Source organism: Panthera uncia, chromosome X, assembly GCF_023721935.1.
Source record: "Panthera uncia isolate 11264 chromosome X, Puncia_PCG_1.0, whole genome shotgun sequence".
In the NCBI taxonomy this organism is placed as follows: Eukaryota; Metazoa; Chordata; class Mammalia; order Carnivora; family Felidae; genus Panthera; species Panthera uncia.
This window is the reverse complement of record NC_064817.1, coordinates 7,748,047-7,771,757: the sequence shown is the minus strand read 5'-3', so window position 1 is coordinate 7,771,757 and position 23,711 is coordinate 7,748,047. Positions and strand designations below refer to the sequence as shown.

General features: G+C 45.4%; 1 protein-coding gene across 1 annotated transcript in view; it reads left to right on the top strand.

Annotated features, from left to right (window-relative positions):
- Positions 1 to 3,459: 3,459 nt before the first annotated feature.
- Positions 3,460 to 23,711, top strand: part of ARHGAP6 (Rho GTPase activating protein 6) — a 449,480-nt gene continuing 429,228 nt past the window's right edge. Inside the window, exon 1 of the mRNA XM_049643417.1 lies at positions 3,460 to 4,156. Within this exon, the coding sequence (XP_049499374.1) occupies positions 3,578 to 4,156 (579 nt within the window). The 5' untranslated portion in view covers positions 3,460 to 3,577. The remainder of the gene's footprint in view (positions 4,157 to 23,711) is intronic.

The following is a 23,711-nucleotide window of genomic DNA, read 5'->3' as shown; positions in this document are numbered from 1 at the left end:
AGGCGTCCCTGGACCCCACTTTTCACTAGCAAATGCCCTCATAAAGGAGCAACGTCTTAGAGATCCGATTTTTAAAGTATATATATTCAGAGCCATTTATTTCTAGACTACTAGTTAATATTGCTTATGAAGCAGGCTGATGAATTGTAAGAAAGATTCTTAGGATCGATGTAACAGAACCAGTGATTTTTGAAATTGGTAAATGAAACCCAGATCTTCCTTAATCAAGTCTGGTGTAAAATGGCAGTCAATCAGAAAGGCCAATGTGATTTGGGTCTATATAAGCAAAGGGATTATATAACAAACGAGAGTAAAATAGGATGCCTTCACTAGGAATGAATAAATATGCCACAAACCACAATGACTGTAAAATAAACCTAATAGCAGTCAGGTTGGAAATCAAAATAGTTTAAAAAATATCATTAAAAAAATCCAAATAATTTTCTTGTGAATGCTTTCTTTCCAGAAATACCACTACATTGCACCCCGTGTTTTAATTTTTTTAATGTTTGTTTATTTTTGAGAGAGAGAGAGAGAGAGAGTGGGGGAGAGGCAGAGAGCGAGGGAGACACAGAAGCTGAAGCAGGCTCCAGGCTCTGAGCTGTCAGCACAGAGCCCGACGTGGGGCTGAAACCCATAAGTGGTGAGATCATGACCTGAGCCGAAGTCAGATGCTTAACTGAGTGAGCCACCCAGGCGCCCCTTTCGCCTGTGGTTTAAAAGCTCACATACTTATACTGGGTTTTAAAAAAGGAGTCCAAACTTCATTTTATGAATATTTAAAACAATTTATTCACAGTTCCCAACAGTGAGGCAAGCCTCAGACTAATAGAGGGTCAAGACCCATTGGAAACAAGATGATGAATTAACTGGATTTGGCTGCTCCAAGCCCCAAGTGGCAATAGAGGAGTCCTTCTGCTCATTGGCTCTCCCACAGCCATAACCAGGAATGTATGACTTCGTACCCAGAGGGCATTCTTATTAGCCTTACATAACCATGGCAGGGTTGCATTTTCAACCCCATGGTCATCATAGGGCTTTAGAGAAATAGAATGTATATGAGCCATAAATTACATTTTCTCAACCACCTTGAGTTATAAGAGGTCCTATTTTGTGTGACTTTGTTAACCATCTACTCCAAATGCCAAAATCCGACGAAGCGTAACCATTTCCATGCAATGGTATTAGAGACGTTAAGTGTTTTCATTACTAGTGACAAGTTACAGGGTATTGTTGAGTAAGGAAAGGGCAGGCAAGACCCGCCCTCTTTTACTTCCAACAGTGACTTGTTTGAGGAGGGAAGAAAGCAAATGCCAACAACCCCCCAAATGTAATGTGGCTTGTGTGGTCAGGCAGGGAAGTAGGCGATTTTAAACGCTGTGCCTCTCCATAGCTCACTTAATCGTCAGACAATGAATGAAAACACTTAAGTCTCAGGGTGCTGAGAGATGGACAGCGGTGAGAGTGCTGGGAAATTCGTAACTCATTCTGTCTTCGGGCAGCAGGTCGGTCAGAAAGTTACCAGAAGGAACTCCTTCGGTGCAGTCTGTCCGCCACATTTACAAAAATGTGTGCATCAGAGATCCTGGGGAATAAAAGAAATATTCTAAAGTCAAAGTTGGACAATTCTGATATACACGGAACGTTCGTGCCAAACACCTGTAGTTATAAGTTCATTGTAGGTTTTTTTTTCTTTAATGAAAGAAATGGTAAAGACAAGTCCCCTTTACGTTCGTATACAACTCTTTTCACCGTGAAGTGGTACAAGGGGACCCACGAACACGGTTAGATACAGTACGCAGGCATTTCCAACATTCTTTCTACTCCCCTGCTGAGAAGGTCGTCAGATGCGTTGCAAAACTTAAATGTCACATCACAAAGCCGTCCAAGAGGCGGGAAGCTTGGCGCTTTTTAGATTCCTGGGGTCGGACAGTAGCGGGGAAAAGCTGCTCCCAGACTCGTTTCCAAGTGCGGAACATTGACATCGCCAGCGTTGTCCAGTTTCCCAGGAATGTGGCCGCGGCGCGCTTCGCCCAGAGGCGTCCCAGGGCCGAACCCGGAGAGCTCTCGCGTGTGAGCGCCAATCTCCGCAGCCTCTGAGCTGACGCCGCGTTCCGTTCGGCGCCTGCCTCCCGCCCGGCCTCACTCACCCCTCCTCCTCGAGTATATTTATACAGGACCCTTACTGGGCCAGGACTCCCACCACCTCCCCATAGTAGGTCCCCATCTCCAGCCCATTCATTTGCGGCCACTGCTTTGGAACCGAATCTCTAGCCTGCCTTCAACAACAACAAAACAAAACAAAACAAAACACAAAAACAGTAGTGGGTAGAAAAAGGAAGGCATGAGATTTAACTCCAACTTGAGAGCAACCGTCCTGGGCTGCCCATCTGACACCAGTGGGTGGGGTGCAATCTGACACTTCCTTTCCTGTCCAGAAACGTGAGTGGAGCTGGCGCCCCCTCGGTCTGGGGGAGGGGAGACCGAGAGAAGGTCCGCACTTCCGTCCTCACGGCTTTCCCCCCTGGAGACCCGGTATCAGTGGCTAGCTGCGCTCGCGCTCCGCGCCTCCCAGGTTTGGCGCTTGGAAAACTCCACGTTCTGCTTTCTCCTGCTTTTGGCTCCTCCCCAGCTCCAGACCTGGCTTCCGTCCCGCCCACCCCCTTCCCGCTGTCTCTAGCTTGAGCGTGCGGGGACAGCTCCGCTCCTGCGCTGGGCCCACGGCTGGGCTGCGAATATCCAGAGCCCTTCTGCCGTGGGGCTTGGGCGCTCGCCCCTAGGGCTCTCTCCTTAGCTCCCTGAGCGCAGCCAGGAATTCTCTCCCGCCCGTGGCCACTCAGCCCTTGGGAGGCCCTAGGCACAGCGCGCTCTGGGTCCCCACTTCGTAGCAGGGCTAGCACCTCGCGGGAACCTGGAGTTTGGAGACACACTTGCACCTAGCCAGTCGGAGGAGTGGGCGCAACAGCCAAGTGGAGGCCAGCCGCGCAGCTTCAGGGCCCGGGACACAGCAGCGGTGCAGCCCAGGCGCGGCTCGGGCGCCCAACACCGGAGCCGGAGGAAGTCCCCCTCGCGGCGCGCGCCCTGGGCGCACGCCCAGGAGGCCTCCTCCCCAGCCCTCGGGACAGTCCTTAGGGCGCGAGGAGGAGCTTGCTGGAGACTTCGAGGCTGTCCGGAGGAGCCAGCGAGCGGGAGCAGCGCGGCCTCTCCTGCCTCGGCTGGGAAGGGGGAGTGGCGCTGGTGGGCTGGAGTTGGGACTCCAGCGAGCGCCTGACCTTCCTCCTTCTCTTCCTCCCCGCATTCGCGACTCGGGCTCAGGGGGGAAGGTCCTAGCGGCCGCAGGAGGCCACCCGACCTCTTTTCCTAGAAGGCTGGCGATGGATCTTCTGCTTCTGCACCCGCTGGGGCACTTGGAGCGCGCTGGCGGCGCGTGAGCCGGGCACTGCCCTCCCCAGCCCTCGGCGAGCCTCGGGCCAGCCCCGCCTGTCAGCCTAGCCTGAGTCCCCTTCCTTTCCCGGCTCCAAATCGCCAGCGTCCCGAGAGCGGGAAGAGGGTGGCCCTCAAGCACAGTCCCGCCGAGATGTCCGCGCAGAGCCTACTCCACAGTGTCTTCTCCTGCTCCTCGCCGGCCTCGGGCGGCGCGGCCTCGGCCAAGGGCTTCTCCAAGAGGAAGCTGCGCCAGACCCGCAGCTTGGACCCGGCCCTGATCGGCGGCTGTGGGGGCGAGGCGGGCGTGGAGGGCAGCTCGCGGGGGGCCACCGGGGGCCGCCTGTGCTCCGCGCTGCCCCCGGCCGAGGGTCTCAGCCCGCGCTCGGCGTCCTCTCCTCGGGGCCCACACCCCCGGGCCAGCCGACTCCCGCCCCCTAGACCCCTCTGCTCATCCCACTCCACGCCCAGCACCCCTCAGGAGAAGTCGCCGTCTGGCAGCTTCCACTTTGACTATGAGGTCCCTCTGGGTCGCGGCGGCCTCAAGAAGAGCATGGCCTGGGACCTGCCCTCAGTCCTGGCCGGGCCCGGCAGTGGCCGCAGCGCCATCCTCTGCTCCTCGGGGGGTGGCCCCAATGGCATCTTCGCTTCTCCCCGGAGGTGGCTCCAGCAGAGAAAGTTCCAGTCCCCCCCCAACAGCCACAGCCACCCCTACGTTGTGTGGAAGTCCGAGGTAGGTAGGGTCCGGTGCTGCGCGTTCTCACGGCCCAAGGCTGGACACCTGGGCAGTTGTTTAATGCCGTTAACGCTTACAGAGCCAGGGGCCCGCTGAGAGGTTTCCACCGTGTGGCTGTTCTTTCGCCGATTAAATGATGCCTGGAAATGGGACGTCCCTAGTGGCCACCCATGTGTGTCTTATTAGGACTTCTTGGCTCCACTTTGGAGTAGTGGTGGGAACTGGAGGGAGATACGATGTTCTGCTTTCCTGTTTGTGCTGCAGGCGATCTCCAAGGGTCATCTTATCCCTTCATCCAATGTGGGTGTTTTTCTGAACTCAAATGATCTAATTCCTATGCTCTTGTAAGGATCGGATGTAATGTATTTTGAAATATGTCTGCCATCTGGTTGTTCTACGGAGAATTCAGAAACATTCTGGACGGTGTTGTTGATTATGTGTGGAGGTGTGTGTGTTTGGGTGGTGTAGGGAGTAACTACTAGAATTCTCTAGTTTGGATCTTTTCTTCTCCCTAAAGATCTAATTTCAGAAAACTATGCTAGCGAGTACTAGTTTAATCTAGGAGAAAAAGAATCTCTGCTTCAGGCTATGAAATACCATGGAAACATGCCCCAGTTGCACTAAGGACAACTAGTAGTTCGTGAAATATATGTGAATCAGGAATCCTTAATAAATAGGGAACTCAGAGGGAGCTATTTGGTACCTTTGAAATGTTTGCTGTCTGGAAAGAAGAATGGAGAACAGAGTTCTTGGGAAACTGTGGTTGCTGGGTACTTGGAAAGCAACATGCTTTTAGAGAATAAATAGTAGTTGTTTTAGAAATGAGCAACTCTGGTCTCTTTCAGTTCACAAATTCTATAGATTTGCCTTGGATCTGTTTCCATAAGGAAAAGGAGATTCCATCAGTTGTAATTAAATATTTTAAAGTGCGGTTAGAATTACAGAAATGAAATGAAATACCATGTAATTGCTAGAGATTTGGACTAAATAAAGGGAACACAACCAAGAAAAACAGTTTGAAAATAGCATCCAAGATCATACCTCCCTCTGTTAACATGAGATAACTATGAAATTTTGGCTTTTAATGGACCGCCTGAGAAAAATCAGCAGTATTAATCAGAAATATTAGTATCATATATGAATACAGTATTAGTTATGATGTCAAGGTAACTTGCTGTTGGGTTTGGATGTTGAGTATGGACTACAAAAACTAACAAACATTGCTGACTGTTCTGCCTATTTTCTTGAGGAAGATAGGTAGTGGAGAGAAAAGTCAAGCCAGAGAACAAGAGATCCTCTCCAAACCAGGAAACTCAGCATTCGAAAGAGTATGAAAAATCTGGATGTTGAATTTCTCTTGGTCTTTAGAAGGGGCTGAATTCGCACTATATATCAGAAGTACGCAGGGGCGCCTGGGTGGCTCAGTCGGTTGAGCTTCCGACTTCGGCTCAGGTCATGATCTCACGGACTGTGGGTTCAAGCCCCGCGTCGGGCTCTGTGCTGACAGCTCAGAGCCTGGAGCCTGCTTCGGGTTCTGTGTCTCCCTCTCTCTCTGACCCTCCCCCGTTCATGCTCTGTCTCTCTCTGTCTCAAAAATAAATAAACATTAAAAAAAAAAAAGAAGTATGCATTATCAGTATAATCTGTGTGAACTGAGAGGAGGGAGAAATGCGAAGGCAAGCCAAGTTCTTGGATTCGATAGCCACCGACGTTCACGTTTAAACCCAACGGCCTCGTTGAGAATGTCTCTGCTTTTCTTAACAACTGTACATACCTGGAATACACAGATGCTGCTGCTGTTATGACCCAAAGGTATTCTAGTGTAGATGATCATGGCCGGTTAGAAATTATCTTCTTAGTCACTGAAATCTCATAATCAATGGACAAGTATCTGAATTGCAGCGATACTGGTGGCTTCTGACTGTTCTATGCAGTATTTGGGCAGTCTGCAAGGTCATCTACCATGATTTTCCTCTTTGCAATGGTTAAAACTTAGCATGTAGCCATCTAGCGCAAAAGCAACATTTTCTCATAAAATGTGTGTGTGTGTGTGTGTGTGTGTGTGTGTGTGTGTGTAATTTCTTTGTTCTTGAGGCAGACAAGGAGTGGAATGAAGGTTCAAGGCTGGTTTTGTTTAGTAGAGGCCCACATATCCTATCATAACCCCTGGGTCTGGAATTTAATGGCCTAGGTTACCTTTCAAAGGTTTAATGCCCTGGAATCTTCTCAAACAACCAAGGAAATTCATCCAGTTGAGCGCTGCTTGTCCTCACTTGCCAACAAGCTGGATCCTTTCTCCTAAAAGAGAATCTGTATCAATAATGTCAAAAGTCCAACAAATGGACATCTTGCAAGGTTACTTAAAGTGGACTCTAGAAGAGCATTTTGGTTCTTGTGCTTTTCCTGGTTACCCTGGGTTTCTCAGCCTCGGCACTATTCACAGTTGTGGCCAAATGATTCTTTGTGGGAGAGGCTGCCCTGTGCATTGTGGGATGTTTAGTAGCATCCTGGGCCTCTACCCACTAGATGCCAGGAGCACTCTTCTTTACCAGTGTGACAATGACACGTGTCTACAGACACTGCCGAATGTTCCCTGGGGGCCAAAATCGCTCTAGTTGAGAACCACTGCACCCGTGAGTTGAATGTAGCACGTCAAGCCAGCTGCCTGTGCCCACAGAAGTGTTTCAGCTGGCACAAAGTTTCCCTGGGGCTTTTGTCCAATTCCAAACCAGGTGGATCTCTCTTGAGTCATGCATGCGTCTTATGGTTTGTTCAACTATTCTGTTTCTCTTCCCCTGAATCCATAGCCAAACCTGACAATTCACCTTCGTTCAGATTTAGCCAGTGATGGATCACATTTGTTTCTGCTTAGTTCTTTGATCAGATTCTCTGGTTTTCAACTAAATTGTTCACACAGTGGCCCCCCGCTCCCAAGACTCTCATAAATGCCTGCAGCTCTATGCCTTGTACTCACTCACAGCTCCCAAATGACCATTTTATGGCCTAAAAGCAGGAGGTATTAAACAAAGTCAGTTACAACTCTATTAATATTTCCTTACTATGTGTTTCAGGATCGCTTAAACAAAATCGGATTCATGGGCGTGTGAGGTAGAGTGCCTACTGAGTAAACAAAGGGATAAACCGTGCGTCGTGACGCACAGTTGGTATAACGCTTCTCAACTTGTATTCTTAGAGGTCAAACTCTGTCCCTGATTCTGCTCTCAGACAAAGGAGTAAGGTCTCCTTCCAACCCTGGAATTCTCCTAATTCTCATGGATCAGAGCCGGGATTATGCTCATTGCTGACTTGGAGTTTGCCAGCTTTGATAATCCAGAAGTAAAATGATCTCTCTCTATCCATGACTTCTTTTCTTCATTTGTGCCATAAGCACGTCTTGAGCACACGATTTCTCTAGGCACCGGAAATGCAGGGAGGCTGCCAAATGGTGTTGGCGCTTAAGGAGCCCACGGTCTAGTGAGGAGGACAGAGGAGTTGACCAGTAGGTACAGTGCAGAAGGGTCAGCACAATGAGGGACGGGGCGGTGTGGGGGGTGATGTGCCATTGTGCTCTGGGGAATTTTGGAAGGCGTCACTGTGCAGAGAGCACTTGAACTTGATCTTCAAGGATGCCTAGCATTTAGAAGAAGAAGGGAGGTGGTCCTTTGATGAAAGAGAAAGGAGTGGACATGCAAAGGCGCAGAGGTGTTGGTGATGCCAGAGTGTCCACCCAAGAGGGCTCACAGGGGCTCGAGTGCAGCATTTGTTGGAGGAGGAGGTTGGGAGCTCTGGGGATTAATGTGTGTGGCAACCACCTGGCTGTCTGTACAGTAACCTAATGAGACCAGAAACCACACACACATTTGGGGGATAATAACTAGCTATGGGCATGGATGCAAATGGCACGAGGGCCAAAGCGTGTGGCCCGCCCTCCAAAGCACCTCTTGTCATTAAATCTACAGAGAGGTCAAAGTACGTGAAGTCAAAAGTTTGGGTAGCCTTCCTTATGAAGAGGCCCACTGTGCACCTCTCAGGAGTTTGGGCTCAACGTTTTGTGGAGTGGTGGTTCTCGACCTGGAGGTGACTCTGTCCCCAGGGGACATTTGGCAATGTCTGAAGACAGTTTTGGTTGTCACAGCTGGGGGTGGTCATACATTAGTTTCCTATTGCTGCCAGAACAAATTACCCCAGACTTAGTGGCTTAGAGCCACATAAGTTTACTACCTTATAGTTCTGGAGGTCAGAAGTCTGAAATGGGTCTCACGGGGCTAAAGTCATGTTGTTGGCAGGACTGTGTTCTTTCTGAATGCTCTAGGGTCTGTTTCCTTTGCTTTTGCAGTGGCCTCCGTCTTCCATATTCAAAGCCAGCCTTGTTGTATCTCTTTGACTCTCTTCCATGGTCATTTCTCCCTCTGACTCTCTTAAGGACCGTTGTGGTTGCAGTGGGTTCACCTGGATAATCCAGGCTAATCTCATTATTTTAAGATCAGTTGATGAGCAGCCTTTATTTTTATTTATTTTTTTAAACTTTTTTTAAACTTTTTAAAAAAATTTATCTTTGAGAGAGACAGAGACAGAGTGCGAGCAGGGGAGGGGCAGAGAGAGAGGGAGACACAGAATCCGAAGCAGTCTCCAGGCTCCGAGCTGTCACCACAGAGCCAGACGCGGGGCTCGAACCCACGAACCGCGAGATCATGACCTGAGCTGAAGTCGGACCCTTAACCGACGGAGCCACCCAGGCGCCCCGATTAGCAACCTTTAATTCCCCTTTGCCATGTAACCTAACATATTCACAGGTTCCAGAGACTAGGGCGTGGACATCTCCCGTGGGACATTATTCTGTTTACTACTGGAGGAGGTACCACTGGCTTCTAGTCAGGGAGAAGCCAGAGATGCTGCTGATTGTTCTACAATGTACAGGGCAGCTCCACAGCAAAGAATTCTCTGGCCCTCAGTGTTGGGAGTGCCCAGGTGGAGAAACCCTGTGGTAGAGAATGGGGGAAACTGGTGATTTTTTAGCACGAGGGTGTGACATGATCAGACGTGTTTTAGAGAGATCCCTCCGGTGTCTGGGAGTGGGGGTGGGGGACGATGCCTTAGAGTGAAACATGCAGCGGGGCAGATATTCAGAGGAGGCAGGCATGGGGAGACCATGGCAAGCATCCTTCAAACAGATGGGAGTTGGCATATAAACATAATACTTCTGTATTTCTTACTTTGCCATTTTAGCAAATCATTTTCTTGCATTGTTGAACCGCTGCTAGGTTGGTCTCTATAGGCTAGTGGTTCTCCCCTGTGGCTGAGTTTGCGCCCTGAGCACACTTGGCGATAGCTGGCAGCATTTTTGGCTGCAGAGCTGGGGCGGGGGGTTGCTACTGGCACCTAGTGGGTAGAGGTCAGTGATGCTGCTGATCGTCCTGAAACATGGAGGATAGCCCGCCACAACAAAGAATTATCCTGCTCAAAATTGCAGTAGCACTGAAGTTGAGGTACCCTGTGTAATGTGCTGCTTTATATAAGAAACGGAGTCCTGGGTTCTGCTTTCCAGTACTATTTTCTCTCACGTGTCTGCCTGCAGTCTCTGTCCTTTTCTTCTTCTTTTCTGCTATATGTCAACCAAGGTTCTGAATTGGAAAAAAAAAAAAACCCTTTCCAAAAGGTATTGAGGAAAGGAAAAAAATATGGGGCATATATGTGTACAAATATGTGTAGGGAAAAATTGAGTGGTAAATATATAATGATGGAAACTGGCATTAAAATTTAAAACGTGGGGAGAGATGAATATTGTGATTAAAAATAGAGGCTCACTGATGTCACCAAAGAGGAAGTAATTCGAGTAAGATGGCTTCAGACATGAAAGTGACAAAGGGCATTTTACAAGGAATTAGGTCTGAAATCAGCATGCCAGAAGAATTTATAAATTAGGAAAACAATTACTCAGCTTTTATATGCTCTCTCTGAGTATCCCTCTGCTAGAATTCATCTCTAAAGAAATTCTGAACTTAAATAGAAAATAATGTGAAGGTAACTCCTCAGATGCCTGGGAATTGAGCTTTCACCAGAATTTCGAGATCTGAGGGTGGGAAAGAGGGATTTTTACACCCAGGAAGGAGCTCAAGAGACAGACTGCAAGGATTAAGCTCAAATTCAGACACGCTAAGGGCAGAGCTACCCGGAAATTCTTCTGGAATCTCAATATAAACTGCTAAATTTCTGGAAAAAGTCAGCGGCCACAAGCACCTTACACCTTGGCAATCTCTTTTCTATGCTTATTACTTACTGAAACGGTTCTCTCGAGGGTACTGCGATCTTCTTCTTCGACTTCCTCTGGCTAGACTTCTGAGCAGAACCCACAGCACTTCCCCTCCCCCCCCCCCCTCCGCGTCCCCACCACCGAGTCTCAGTTGCTGCCTGTCCATCTCCAGTGTCTCTTCCTGCTCTTCTGTCTCTGTGCTTGCCTTTGTTCGCCCATCTCCATGGTCCTGTGTTTTTCCTTCAAATCATTCTCCCGTGATGATCTCATTCACTCTTGCCACTTGAGCCATCACCCCTCTCGGGGACACTCGTAACCATGTCTGGCTCTAGTCTTGTGTTTGAGTTGCTGACGTTTCTGATTTCTTCCCGGACATGTGCTCACAGCGTCAGCTGGACTCCTCACATTCCACGTGTCCGAAGCCCAGCAGCTCAGCCCCCTTCCTCGGAGCCGGGTTCACTGCCCACAGTGCGGGTTCTGGCGGGCGCCACTCTTCCTCTGCCCACGTGCTTTTACCAGGTTGCAGACGCCTCCGGCTCTCCCGTCTTCTCAGAGAAGGCGTCCAGTCCCCTGGTGTTCACTTCTCATCTGCTCCGTTCTAAAAAGGATTTGAAGTGGAATGTATCCCAGTTCCTACGTCTCTCTCCGGCGGTTCCTTCCCATTGCTGCTGCCTAGTCTGGGTCCTCAGTGGCTGTGTCCTCCTGGGTAGCCACCCGCCTTCGCTTTGTCCCTCTTCCCATCTCACTTATGGGCCTTTTACTCCAAAGACACATTGTAATCACGTTAACTTCCTGAGCAAAATCTTTGCTGGGACTCCGTATGTACAGAATGAAATCCAAACTGCTTAAGGCAGTCATTTCAAAGCCTTTTACAGTATAATCTTAGCTTCCTTCCTCCCCTTCCCAGGGAACTCTGGTCCATGGAAGCTAAAGTGGCCACCCAGCCAGTCATCAAATATTTATCGAATACCGGCTATGCACTTGACGTGGGGGATGTACATGAAACAAACAGGTGTGACCCCACAAGGTGCTTAGCCTTTTATGAAAACAATACTTTCAAATAAATAGGTCCCTATACTGTTCAGAATGCTGTGGCGTTACCACCGGAGGACTACTGTAGACAGAACACTGGCCCCCCAAACATCCACATCCCAGTTCCCAGAACCCATGGATATGCTACCTTGCATGGCAAAAGGGCCTGTGCAGATGTGATTCAGTTAACAGTTAAGGATCATGAGGTGGGGGGTGATCTTCAATTACCTGGGTGAGTCAGTGTCATTACAAGAAATGTTGCAAGAGGGAGGCAGGTGGGTTCGAGTCAGAGAAGCAGATATGGGGACAGAATGAGTGAGAGAGGGAAGGACGGACGGCGGGATAGAGGAAGAGAGGGAGGAAGGGGAGGGACAAATTGGTTTTGAAGATGCTATACTGCTGGCTTTGAAAATGGAGGAAGGAGTCATGTGCCAAGGAATGGAGCAGCCCCTAGAAGCTGAAAAAGGCCAGGAAATAGATTTTCCCCTAGAGCCTTCAGAAGGATCTCAGCCCTGCCAACATCTTTATCTTAGTCCAGTGGGACTTCTGGCCTCCAGAACCATAACTGTGTGTTGTTTCAAGCTGCAGTGTTTGCGTTAATTTGTTACAGCGGCTATAGGAAACTGATACAAGGACCAAGGGAGTCTGGGATGTTTACACTGAAACCAGTGGATGAGGAGGCTTTTGCCAAACAAAAAGGAAGGCAGGCGGCACGCTGGCTGGAAGGGACAGCCTGTAGTTCAGAAGGGACATAGTATGCTTCAGGAGCTTCGAGAAATCCAACTGGAATGGAGTATGAGAGTGAGACATGGCTGAGAGTAAGTCTAACTGGTCTTTGAGATTCATGATACAGATTTTATCATTAAATTTTTTTAATGTTTATTTTTGAGAGAGAGAGAGAGAGAGAGAGAGAGAGAATATGCAAGCAAGGGAGAGGCAGAGAGAGAGGGAGACACAGAATCCGAAGCAGGCTCCAGGCTCTGAGCTGTCAGCACAGAGCCGACACGGGGCTCGAACCCATGAACTCTGAGATCATGACCTGAGCTGAAGTCGGATGCTTAACCGACCGAGCCACCCAGGCACCCCCAGATTTTATTATTTAATGTACATATTTCTGCAGAGATATCTCTTCTTACTTTGCTTTTGGTTACCTGGTCCCATATATATCTGAGAAGGCTCCATTTCCACATTTTGCCTCAACCAGATGCCACCTCTGAATAAATAAGCTTTGAGTATGGTACACGTCGAGACAGAATCAGGATTTGCAGAATTGTGCACTCCTTTTTCCGTAGTGGGATTCTGATTCTTCCAGTCTGGTGTCTGCACAAGGGAAAGTGTGTTTCATATCAGAATCCAGTCAATGGCAGAGGGAGTCTGTATTCTGGCAGCAGTTTTCCAAATCCTGGAGACGCACCTTTGGGGGCACGACATATTGTTCTAATAAAATTTACGGCATCCTCTCTGGGCCACTGCTTATGAAAAAGAAGAGTGAGACTATAATTGCAACTGTGTTACAATACAGCAAAAGAGGCGGAATGTAATGTGTGAAAAAATGAAATTAGTCATTACATTAGCAGGTAAAGAATGATGTTTTCATTAGCTATTAGGGAAATGCAAACCCAACCCACAGTGACGCACCACTTCATACCCACTAGGATGACTGGAATCAGGAGGATAATAACAGGTGTTGGCAAGGATGTCGAGAATTTGAAACTCTTACACACTCCTGGTGCCAATGCATAATGGTGTAGCGGGTTCGAAAAAGTTTGGCAGTTTCTCAAAAAATTAAACATAGAGTTCCCACGTGACCCCGTATTTCCACCTCTAGGGCACATACCCAAGGGAAGTGAAAGTATGTCCATGCAAAAACTTGTACATGAATATTCATAGCATCATTATTCATTCATAATAGGCAAAATGGTGGAAGTAACCAAGCGCCCATCAGTAGATGAATGGATAAACAAAGTGTGGTCTACAATGCAAGATTTAAAAAAAATTTTTTTTAATGTTTATTTATTTTTGACAGAGAGAGAGAGAGAGAGAGAGCGAGCGAGCATGAGTGGGGGAGGGGCAGAGAGAGAGGGAGACACAGAATCCGAAGCAGGCCCCAGGCTCCGAGCTGTCCGCACAGAGCCCAACGCGGGGCTCGAACTCACAGACCTTGAGATCATGACCTGAGCCGAAGTCGGATGCTCAACCGACTGAGCCACCCAGGCGCCCTTACAATGCAAGATTATTCAGCAATAAAAAGGCATGAAGTACTGATAGATGGTACAACATGGATGAATCTTGGAAACATGCTAAGTGAAAGAAGCTAGTCACAAAGGGCCACATAATTATATGATTCTGTTTATATGAAATGTCCATAGTAGGCAAATCTAGACAGACAGAAAATAGATTAGTGGGTGCCAGAGGCTGGCAGTAGCGAGGGGTGGGGAGTGACTGCCAATGGCTACTGGGTTTCTTTTTGGGATATTGAAAAGGTTTTGGAACTAGATAGAGGTGATGGTTGCACAACCTGGTTGAATTCCCTAAAAATTGCCGAGTTGTGCACTGTAAAAGGATGAATTTTACAGTATGTGAATTTTAATGTTAATTAAAAAAGAATGGTGTTTATAGCTTTTAGAAAATATACCAACATTGTTACTATGTCATCTTTTCAAGAAAACATAAACATAAATGAGGAGCAGAGTCATGCAGTTGGCCTAGGCCTAATGTATATTAAATGCTGTCCTTGGAGACGCAATGGAAGAATCCACAGCCAGGCTGGGATTTTTCTGAGATTGGTTACCGTGGAGATTCTGTGTCCTGATTATTAGGCCTTGAAGGCAAGCGATTAAAAAGGTTGTTTTTCACAACACACAGGGACTTTAAAAACTACCTATAATCTTGAAAAATTGTCCAGCCATATCACACTAGAACTATTAAGTAGCCAAAGATTTTTCAGGAGCCATTAGCATTAAAAGCAGCTTGAGAGACCACCCATCAAGCGTTGTGCTGATGAACCCAAGAAGAGGCTGAGCCCGGAATAGTCATGTCCGTGGAGGAACTGGAAGTGAGTTGAGTCGGATGGCCCGCGGGTCAAGGAAAAGGGCACGTTTTCGTTTTTGTATACGTGGACAGCTCATCGAAACAGGTGAATCCCTACCACCTATAGGAGCCGAAGTGTGAATAAGCATTGGGTCAGTGCTTGCGCTGCTGACAGTTTCATCTCTCAGGGGTTGAGAAAGTAGGCAGGCTGATACTCTGAGACCTAAATCCAAGTGGGGAAAGGGAAACAGAAGCTTTAGGTAACAACAGCCACGTTGCCTCGGGCTTTGTTGTAACAAGGCCTCTGCTCTGGCTACTAATTTGGTCCAGAGAAATCCCGAAATGGGCTACCTGGTTTTCTGGCTTTTGGGCAAAGTATCACTCTACTCACATTGAAGTTTCCAATGGATTCCCTGCGCGCTTATTTTAGTTCACAGGTGTTGATGATGACGATAAGTGAAACAACTATTAGTATTTATGAAGTGCTCAGCAATCTTTCGTTATTACAGCAATTCTCTGGGATGATCGTATCAGCATTTATTTTGTATGCGAGGACACTGAGACTCTGATTAAGAGGTAGCCACGCTCAGTCGGAGATGAAATGAAGTGAGTGGGTTAGAGCTGGACTCTGAACCACACCGCCTGGGTCCAGATCCCAGCTCTGCCTTGCAACCTTAAGGAAATTACAAAGCGTATTTCTGCCTCAGTTTCCTCGTCTGTCCGATGGTGATAAAGTTGATGAACCTCCAGGGGTTTTTGTGAGGACCTCATGACTTAGTTACTTGCAAAGTGCCCAGCACATAGGAAGTACTAAAAGTTGCTGAGGAGAACAAGATTAAATAAATGGAAGATGTGTCCAGGCAACGGAGGTAGGACTTGGATTAAAATATTACTTTAGTGAAAAGTATGTATTCTGCACCTACTGCATGCCGTGAAGCTTGGTCTTTCCACCGTGGCAATTGAAGAGGGCTCAGGTGATCAACAGGTGGATTTGCTATAACCCAACACGCCAACAGGCCCAGGGGTAATAACCTTCATTCCCACGCTCTCGTCATAGGAGCTTCATCGCGTCCGTCACTTTGTAGAATACGTAGAACGTTGGCGACTGGATGGCTCCCAGTCCAGCCCTGCCTCTCTAGCTGGTAAGCGGCAGGCTGCTTTCTCACCTCAAGCCTGATGTTTTTCTCACCTCCTCAAACCACTACGGCCACGTGAGAGCCAGCTGACTTCTTTTCGTGGTTCATCCTGCCAACATCTTTCCAGGCAAACGAGGCAGCATCTCTAAATTGTGGTTACACCATCTACATTCAGATGCTTTTGCCCCCCCTTGAATTCTAACTGTAACTTGCGTTAACATTTCTAGATTGACTTCAGAAGTCTGGGAGCAAAACAGAATCTTAGGAGGGGAGAAGTTTTGAAAAGTTTTCTATGTAGTCCAGGCATCCATCTGATACTTAAATCCTATCTATGGCTTCCCCAGTCTGTGTCCAGACCCCCCCCCCCCCCGCCCCAGATGAAGACCTTCACAGTTCTGCCTTTAGATTCTGATGGAAATGGAAATCCTTCCTGAAATTGTGTTAAAAACCAGCCTCCCTGGTACTTTTACCATGCTACAAATGAATTCTGCCTCTCCTGTTCTGCAGCTAATCGCCAATATTGTATTATCCTCATTGGGAAAGAAGTACAGGTTGGCTTGCTTTCTCTCTCAGTGTCAACACAAAGTTTGCTCGTATTGTCTTTTTGGCAGATACGAATTGTGCATATATCAAACTATAATTGGAGGATAGTTTAAACTATTGACCCAAAGTTATCTTGCAAACTACTTATAGAAATCCAGGATTAGGGGGCACCTGGGTGGCTCAGTCAGTTGAGCACCTGACTCTTGATTTTGATTTTGGCTCAGGTCACGATCCCAGGATCATGGGATTGAGTCCTGCATTGGGCTCTGCACCGAGCTTGGAACCTGCTTAAGATTCTCACTCCTCCTCTGTTCCCCCCACCCCCCACCCCCCGCCGCCAACACGTTTGCATGTGCGCTCTCTCCCTCTCTCTCTCTAACAAAAAAAAAAAAAAAAGAAAAAAAAAAGAAAAAAAAAGAAATCCAGGATTAGAACTTGCTGTGTCCAGGTTTTTGCTGCTAGATCCAGTGTGTCAGGTTTCTTCTTTTCATGATTTATAGGTGAGTTCAAAGACAGGTGCCGTTTTCATATTACATCACAGAGTATTGTTGTGGGTCTTTCAGCAAGCCCCCAAAGAGGTGTGTTAAATCTGGATTCCAATGTTAATATGTTGTCAGAATGTATTTGTCAAAATGCCAAGAAAATAAGCAGGAAAGGCGATACGGAGATGGTAAGCCCACTCGAAGGTCAACAAGTCCGATATGGGTCTCAGACTAACTTCAGAAGCACCGAGTTGTGAACTCAGCAAATATATAGTCATTCTGCTGCAGTGGCATCTTTTAACTTATCTTTAATAATCTTTTAATTTATAATTATACTGGAAATACATTACTTTTCCTTATATAGCTGAGAGCACACTGTTAAAGATTGGTAAAATGTTATGGAAGTGATCAAATATTTAGGTTCTTGTTCAGGGTTCTTTTAGTGGAAATAGGTTATTCAGAGTTTCAAGTTGTAAACAAATGAAATCGTTCATTCCCCTTTGCAATATTATCCTGGCTTTTGGCCTCCCAGGGGGAAGCTAGATGCAGAAGAGTCAATGGGTTGTGATGTCAAGTTTGCATCTCCTTATCTAGAAATATCTCTGTTATAGGAAATGTTTAAAATCCTGCTAAGCATTTTACTGTCCTCAAAAATTATCATGTCTAATCTATATAAAAATATGGTAGATATACCTTATGTAAATATTCACTGAAATCTAAAACCATTCTAAAAAAAGAAAAGTTATTCTTTTAATATTCATTGAATGAGAAGATTGAATAGTCAAGAAGGAAATTAACTTAGTATACCTACAAAGATTTTCTCCGAGGGGCACTTGAGTGGCTCGGTCAGTTGAACCTCTGACTCTTGATTTCAGCTCTGGTCGTGATCTCATGCTTCGTGAGATCTAGTCCCATGTTGGGCTCTGTGCTGACAATGTGGAGCCTGCTTGGGATTCTCTTTCTCCCTCTCTGTCTGCCCCAGCCCTGCTCATGTGCTCGCGCTCTCTCTCCCTCTCTCTCTCAAAATAAATAAACATTAAAAAAAATAAAAAAAGATTTTCTTCATGTCATTAATTGTTCCTATGCAATATTTTTATAGTGCAGAAGGGTTGATTTTTTTTTCTTTTACTTGGAAAGACTTCTTGCAGAGTTTTATTTATCGTTACATCTTTTAAATTTTATATTTTTTTATTTTTAATTTCTATTTCTTAATTTTTTTTCATGTTTATTTTGAGAGAGAGAGAGAGAGCGAGCACAAGCAGGGGAGGGGCAGAGAGAGAGGGAGAGAGAATCCCAAGCAAGCTACACGCTGGCAGGGCAGAACCCGATATGAGGATCCCATGAACCATGAGATCATGACCTGAGCCGAAATCAAGAGTCGGATGCTTAACCAACTGAGCCACCCAGGTGCCCTTTTAAAAAATTTTTAATTTAAGTATAGTTGACCTATAATATATTAGTTCCAATTGTACAACATAGTGAGTCAACACTTATATATATGACGAAATGTTCACCGTTACTGGTGATGAACAGTTACTGTTCATCACTATATAAAGTTGTTACACTATTGCTGCCTATATTCCCTGTGCTGTACTTTTCATCCCCGTGACTTATTTATTTCATGACTGGAAGTTTGTATCTCTGAATCCTCTTGGCCTATTTTGCCTTCCATACCACTTCCCACCCAAAACCGTTAGTTTCTTCTCTATATTTATGAGTCTGTTTCTCTTTGTTGTTGTTCTTAGTTTGTTTTGTTTTTTAGATGCCACACATAAGTGAAATCATATGATATTTGCCTTTCTCTGTCTGGTTATTTCACCTAGCCTAATACCCTCAAGATCCATCCATGTGGTCACAAATGGCAAGATTTCATTCTTTTTTGTTGTTGTTGTTTTATAGCTGAGTAATATTCCATTGTGTATATAGCTAACATCTTTTCTTTATCCATTCATCTATTGATGGACACTTGGGTTGCCTCTGTATCTTGGCTATTATACATAATGCTGCAATAAACATAGGGGTGCATATGTTTTTTGAATTAGTGTTTTTGTTTCCGTGGGGTAAATACCCAGAAGTGGAATTACTAGGTTGTTTGGTATTTCTATTTTTAATGTTTAAAAAATTTTAATTCCAGTATAGTTAACATGGAGTGTTATGTTAGTTTCAAGTGTACAATACAGTGATTCAACAATTCTGTACATTACTCGGTGCTCATCAAGATAAGTGTACTCTTTAATCCCCATCACCTATTTCACCCGTCCTCCCTGCTCTGGCAACTACCAGTCTGTTTTCTGTGGTTAAGAGTCTGTTTTTTGGTTTGTCTCTTTATTTTTCCTTTGTTCCTTTGTTTTGTTTCTTCCACATAGGGGTGAAATCATATGGTACTTGTCATTCTCTGAGTGACTGACTTCACTTGTTGTTGCAAATGGAACAATTTCATTCGTTTTTATGGACAAATAATACTCTCTTGTACACGCCTACCACATCTTCTTTATCCACTCATCTATCGATGAACACTTGGGCTGCTTTAATAATTGGACTATTGTAAATAGCGCTGCAACGAACATAGGGGTAGATATATCTTTTTGAATTAGTGTTTTCACATTCTTTGGGTAAATACCCAGTAGTAGAATTACTGGATCACATGGTAATTCTATTTTTAATGTTTTGAGGAACCTCCAGAGTGATTTCCACAGTGATTGCACCAGTCTGCATTCCCGCCAACAGGTCACCAGGGTTCCTTTTCCTCCACATCCTCGCCAATACTTGTTGATTCTTGAGTTTTTGATTTCAGCCATTCTGACAGGTGTGAGGTGATATCTCACTATGGTTTTGATTTGCATTTCCCTGATCATTTGTGATGTTGAGCATCTTTTCATGTGTCTGTTGACCATCCGTATGTTTTCTTTGGAGCAGCGTCTGTTCATGTCTTCTGCCCATTTTTAAATTGGATTATTTGGGGGTTTGTTTTGGTGTTGAGTTGTCTAAGTTCTTTATATATTTTGGATACTAATCTTTTATTGGATATGTCATTTTCAAGTATCTTTTCCCATTCAGTACGTTGTCTTTTAGTTTTGTTGATTGTTTCCTTCGCTGTGCAGAAGATTTTTTTTTTTAGACACAGTCCCAGTAGTTTATTTTTGCTTTTGTCTCCCTTGCCTCAGGAGACATATCTAGAAAAATGTTACTGCAGCCGAGGCCAGAGAAATTACTGTTTGAGCTCTCTTCTGGAATTTTTATGGTTTCAGGTCTCACATTTAGGTCCTTAATCCATTTTGAGTTAATTTTTGTGTTTGGTGTAAAAGGTAGTCCGGTTTCATTCTTTGGCATGTGGCTGTCCAGTCTTCCCAACATTGTTTGTCGAAGAGACTCTTTCCCACTGGGTATTCTTTCCTGCTTTGTCAAAGATGAATTGACCATATAATTGTGGGTTTATTTCTGGGCTTTCTATTCTGTTCCATTGATCTATGTGTCTTTTTTTTTGTGCCAGCATCCTGGTGTTTTGATGACTACAGCTTTGCAGTCTAGCTTGAAATCTGGAGTCGTGATACGTCCGGCTTTGATTCTCTTCTTCAAGATTGCTTTGGTTCTTTGGGGTCCTTTGTGGTTCCACATGCATTTTAGGATGGTTTAATTCTGTGGAAAATGCTATTGGTATTTTGATAGAGGTGGCATTAAATCTCTAGATTGCTTTGGGTAATGTGGACATTTTAACAATATTTGCTCTTCCAGTCCATGAGTGTGGGATATGTTTCCATTTATTTGTGTCAAAAGACTTCTTGGGGAATTTTAGATCATGATCTGTTAGTGTAATTTGTCTCTGTATATATCTCTACATGTAACTTTTAATTTCATAATAACATCTGTCTTTAGAAATAAAAACGAATGGTTAGTTAGTACTATGCATAATCGGAACAATGTGGATGAATTATTTTTATGAAAATATAAGCTTTAAAACTCCATGATAAAAATGTAAAAGGGGCAAAAAGCTCCGTGTCTTAGTGTGAGTATCTCCAAGGTCAGGGCCACGGTGAGTGCAGTTGATCTGGGAGGTGATCCCAGCAAGCAGGAGTGAAAACTAAGGGAGAATGAAATGCCTTTGTAAGTTGTGTCTTGGAAGTTGTAGCTGTGGACGATGGGATAACCGAGGTTCCACCAGGACTGCTGGAAAACATGTAGAACGCCCCTCAGGATGACCCATCTGTGTTTCAGTTACCTATTGCCACCTACAAAACTTAGTGGCGTGATTCTGTGAGTCAGGAATTAATTCAGGGCTGAGCTGGGCTGTTCTACTCCACATGGCATCAGCTGAGTTCACTCACTCGGCTGCTTTCAGCTGGTGTCTCGGATGCCTAGAGAATTCAGGATGTCTTCATTTACATGTCTCGTTCCTTGGTATTCCCCCGTGTGGCTCCTTTCTCTCCACGTGGTTAGCTTGGGCTTCCTCACTGTATGGTGATCTCATGATATTTGGTCAAAGTGAGTCACAGGGTCCGCCCAGATTCGAGGATAAGGGAAGTGGACGTGAGAAGCGACAAAGAACATGTGGCCTTCTTTGATCTGTCACAAGCTACAAGTTGGGAACTGGGATCTGGGAAATGTCTCCATTGGTTTCCATCCTCCGTTGGTTCAGATTCCTTCCAGGGTTTTTAACTTACCTGGTGACTTCTTGCACATGACTATGGGTTTCCTAGAGATAGATCACTGGCAGCACAAGATAGATCAGTGTGAGCTTGCACAGAAATTCCCAGCACAGTTCCAGCTGGATTCAAAACTGTTAGTAGAGGCTCATGGGGAGCGGCATTTAGAACTAGTCACTCGCAATCTTAGCTAACCGAAAGCACAACTGAAGGACAACACGACTAGACTTTGGAGGTGTCTAAGCCCGGGGTCAAATCCCAGGCCACTATTTGTGAGCTATGAATTTCGGTTTCTTCACCTTTACAGAGAGTATAGTTGTATTTTCTTTGTAGGCGGTGGGAAAGCACTGATGAGTGCACTTAGGACCCATGCAGTACGAGGTATTATGCAGCAGTGTCTGTTGTTGATGACTCAGTCTACTTCATTCTGAAATGCTTTACATCATAGGCAGATGCAGATGAAAGATTTTCTAGTGCCTTCGGGGGAAACGAGGCAACAGTACTATGGGAAATGTCAATAACAATTGTAAGAGGCAATTTTAGGCTTTTTAAACTGTAAAGGAAATACGTAGTAGTTAAAGAACTATGAGATGGTGTACTTTTCCTTCTACATTTTAACTTTTAAGATTTGTGTACATACCTTATTTATTTAATGCTTATTTTTGAGAGAGAGGGAGCACGAGTGGGGGAGGGGCAGAGAGAGAGGGAGACAGAGGATCTGAAGCGGGCTCTGCGCTGACAGCACAGAGCCCGATGTGGGGCTCCAACTCACGAACCACGAGATCGTGACCTGAGCTGCAGTCGGATGCTTAACTGACTGAGCCACCCAGGCACCCATAGTTTTTAATTTTTAAAAAATGTTTATTCGTGTATTTTGAGAGAGAGTGAGAGAGAGCACATGTGGGGTACGGGCAGAGAGAGAGAGAGAGAGAGAGAGAGAGAGAGAGAGAGAATCCCAGGCAGGCTCCACAGTCAGCACTTAGCACAGAGCCTGATGCAGGGCTTGATCCCATGACTGTGAAATCATGATCTGAGCCGATATCGGGAGTTGGACACCTAACCAGCTGAGCCGCACAGATACCCCTGTGTACTATATTTTAAATTGCATCAAAAGTAATTCAGTTTGGTTTTTGTCAAATGTCAAATGCACATTCCCATAAGTAAATGGCAAAATAAGCCCTCCCCCCTTTATTATAGTCAAAGTAGGGGCAAAGAAGTTATTTAAGACTGTCCCTCCAAACTTATAGCAGTTGTTTATTCGATAAGTTATTGTATTGATTTATCTGCTGCCCTTAGGGAATTCGCACATAACCCCCATTGGCTACAAGAGTCTCCTTGCGCGAAGCTACTTGCTCGTAGAACTTTTTGTTCTACTCCACGGAGATCCTTCCAAATGACTGGATGTTGACAAAACAGAGCAAAACAAATGGGTATCTTTGGTAAAAAACTGGCATTTTAAAGCTTGGAGGCATGGGGGGGGCAAATGAAGAAATTAAATTTTTTCTATCATTAGTCGATAATGACAATCTGTATCAGCTACTTAAGCATTATCCTTCGGTAATTATTCTTACCCCAGTTTATTCACTCATTCATTCATCAAATAATTCAGCATATCTCATCAAGCTCTGGGTTTAGCAGAATAATATTTACTGAATGCTTGCCTTGAGCGAATTATCCTCTTAAATGCCTTTAAAGGCATTGGATCATTAAGTCCTCACAATAATTGAAGGAAGTCTAAAGCCAGTAAATAAGGAAGGTAAGATTTGAATCCAGCAAAGTAAATACATATGGTCCTTGTTCGGCAGGTCCTCAGTCCAGAGAGACATGTGTAACCGTAATAATAGCTAATAGTTATTGATCACTTGCCTAGTCAAACACTCTTGAGTTACTTTATTTGCATGAATTCATTTAGTTCTCCTATCAACTCCATGAATTATTATTATTAGTCCCATTTTCTAGACAAGGAAATTTAGACACAGAGAATTAAGTAATTTGTTCAAGGTTATACTGCTGGTAAAGGATTGGGTCAGGATTTAAATCCAGATAGCCTGGTTTTAGATCTGTTGCTTGTAACCGTCACTCCACGTAGTGTAGATTCAGTACCTTTTCCTATGAGCTAAAACAGAGATTTGTGGGCACCTGGGTGGCTCAGCCAGTTAAGTGTCTGACTCTTGATTTTGGCTCAGGTCATGATCTCATGGGTCATGATTTCGAGCCCCGTGTCAGGCTCTATGCAGACAGTGTAGAGCCTGCTTGGGATTCTATATCTCTGCCCCTCTCTCTGCCCTGCCCCTGATATCTCTCTCTCTCTCTCTCTCAAAATAAATAAACTTGAAAAGATGGTAGTAGCTATAAAACAGATTTGTAGATGGGACTTTAAGGCTGGAAAGTCACACTCTGCTTGGGAAAGCCAGGTGAGAAGATATTTGAAGTCAATTT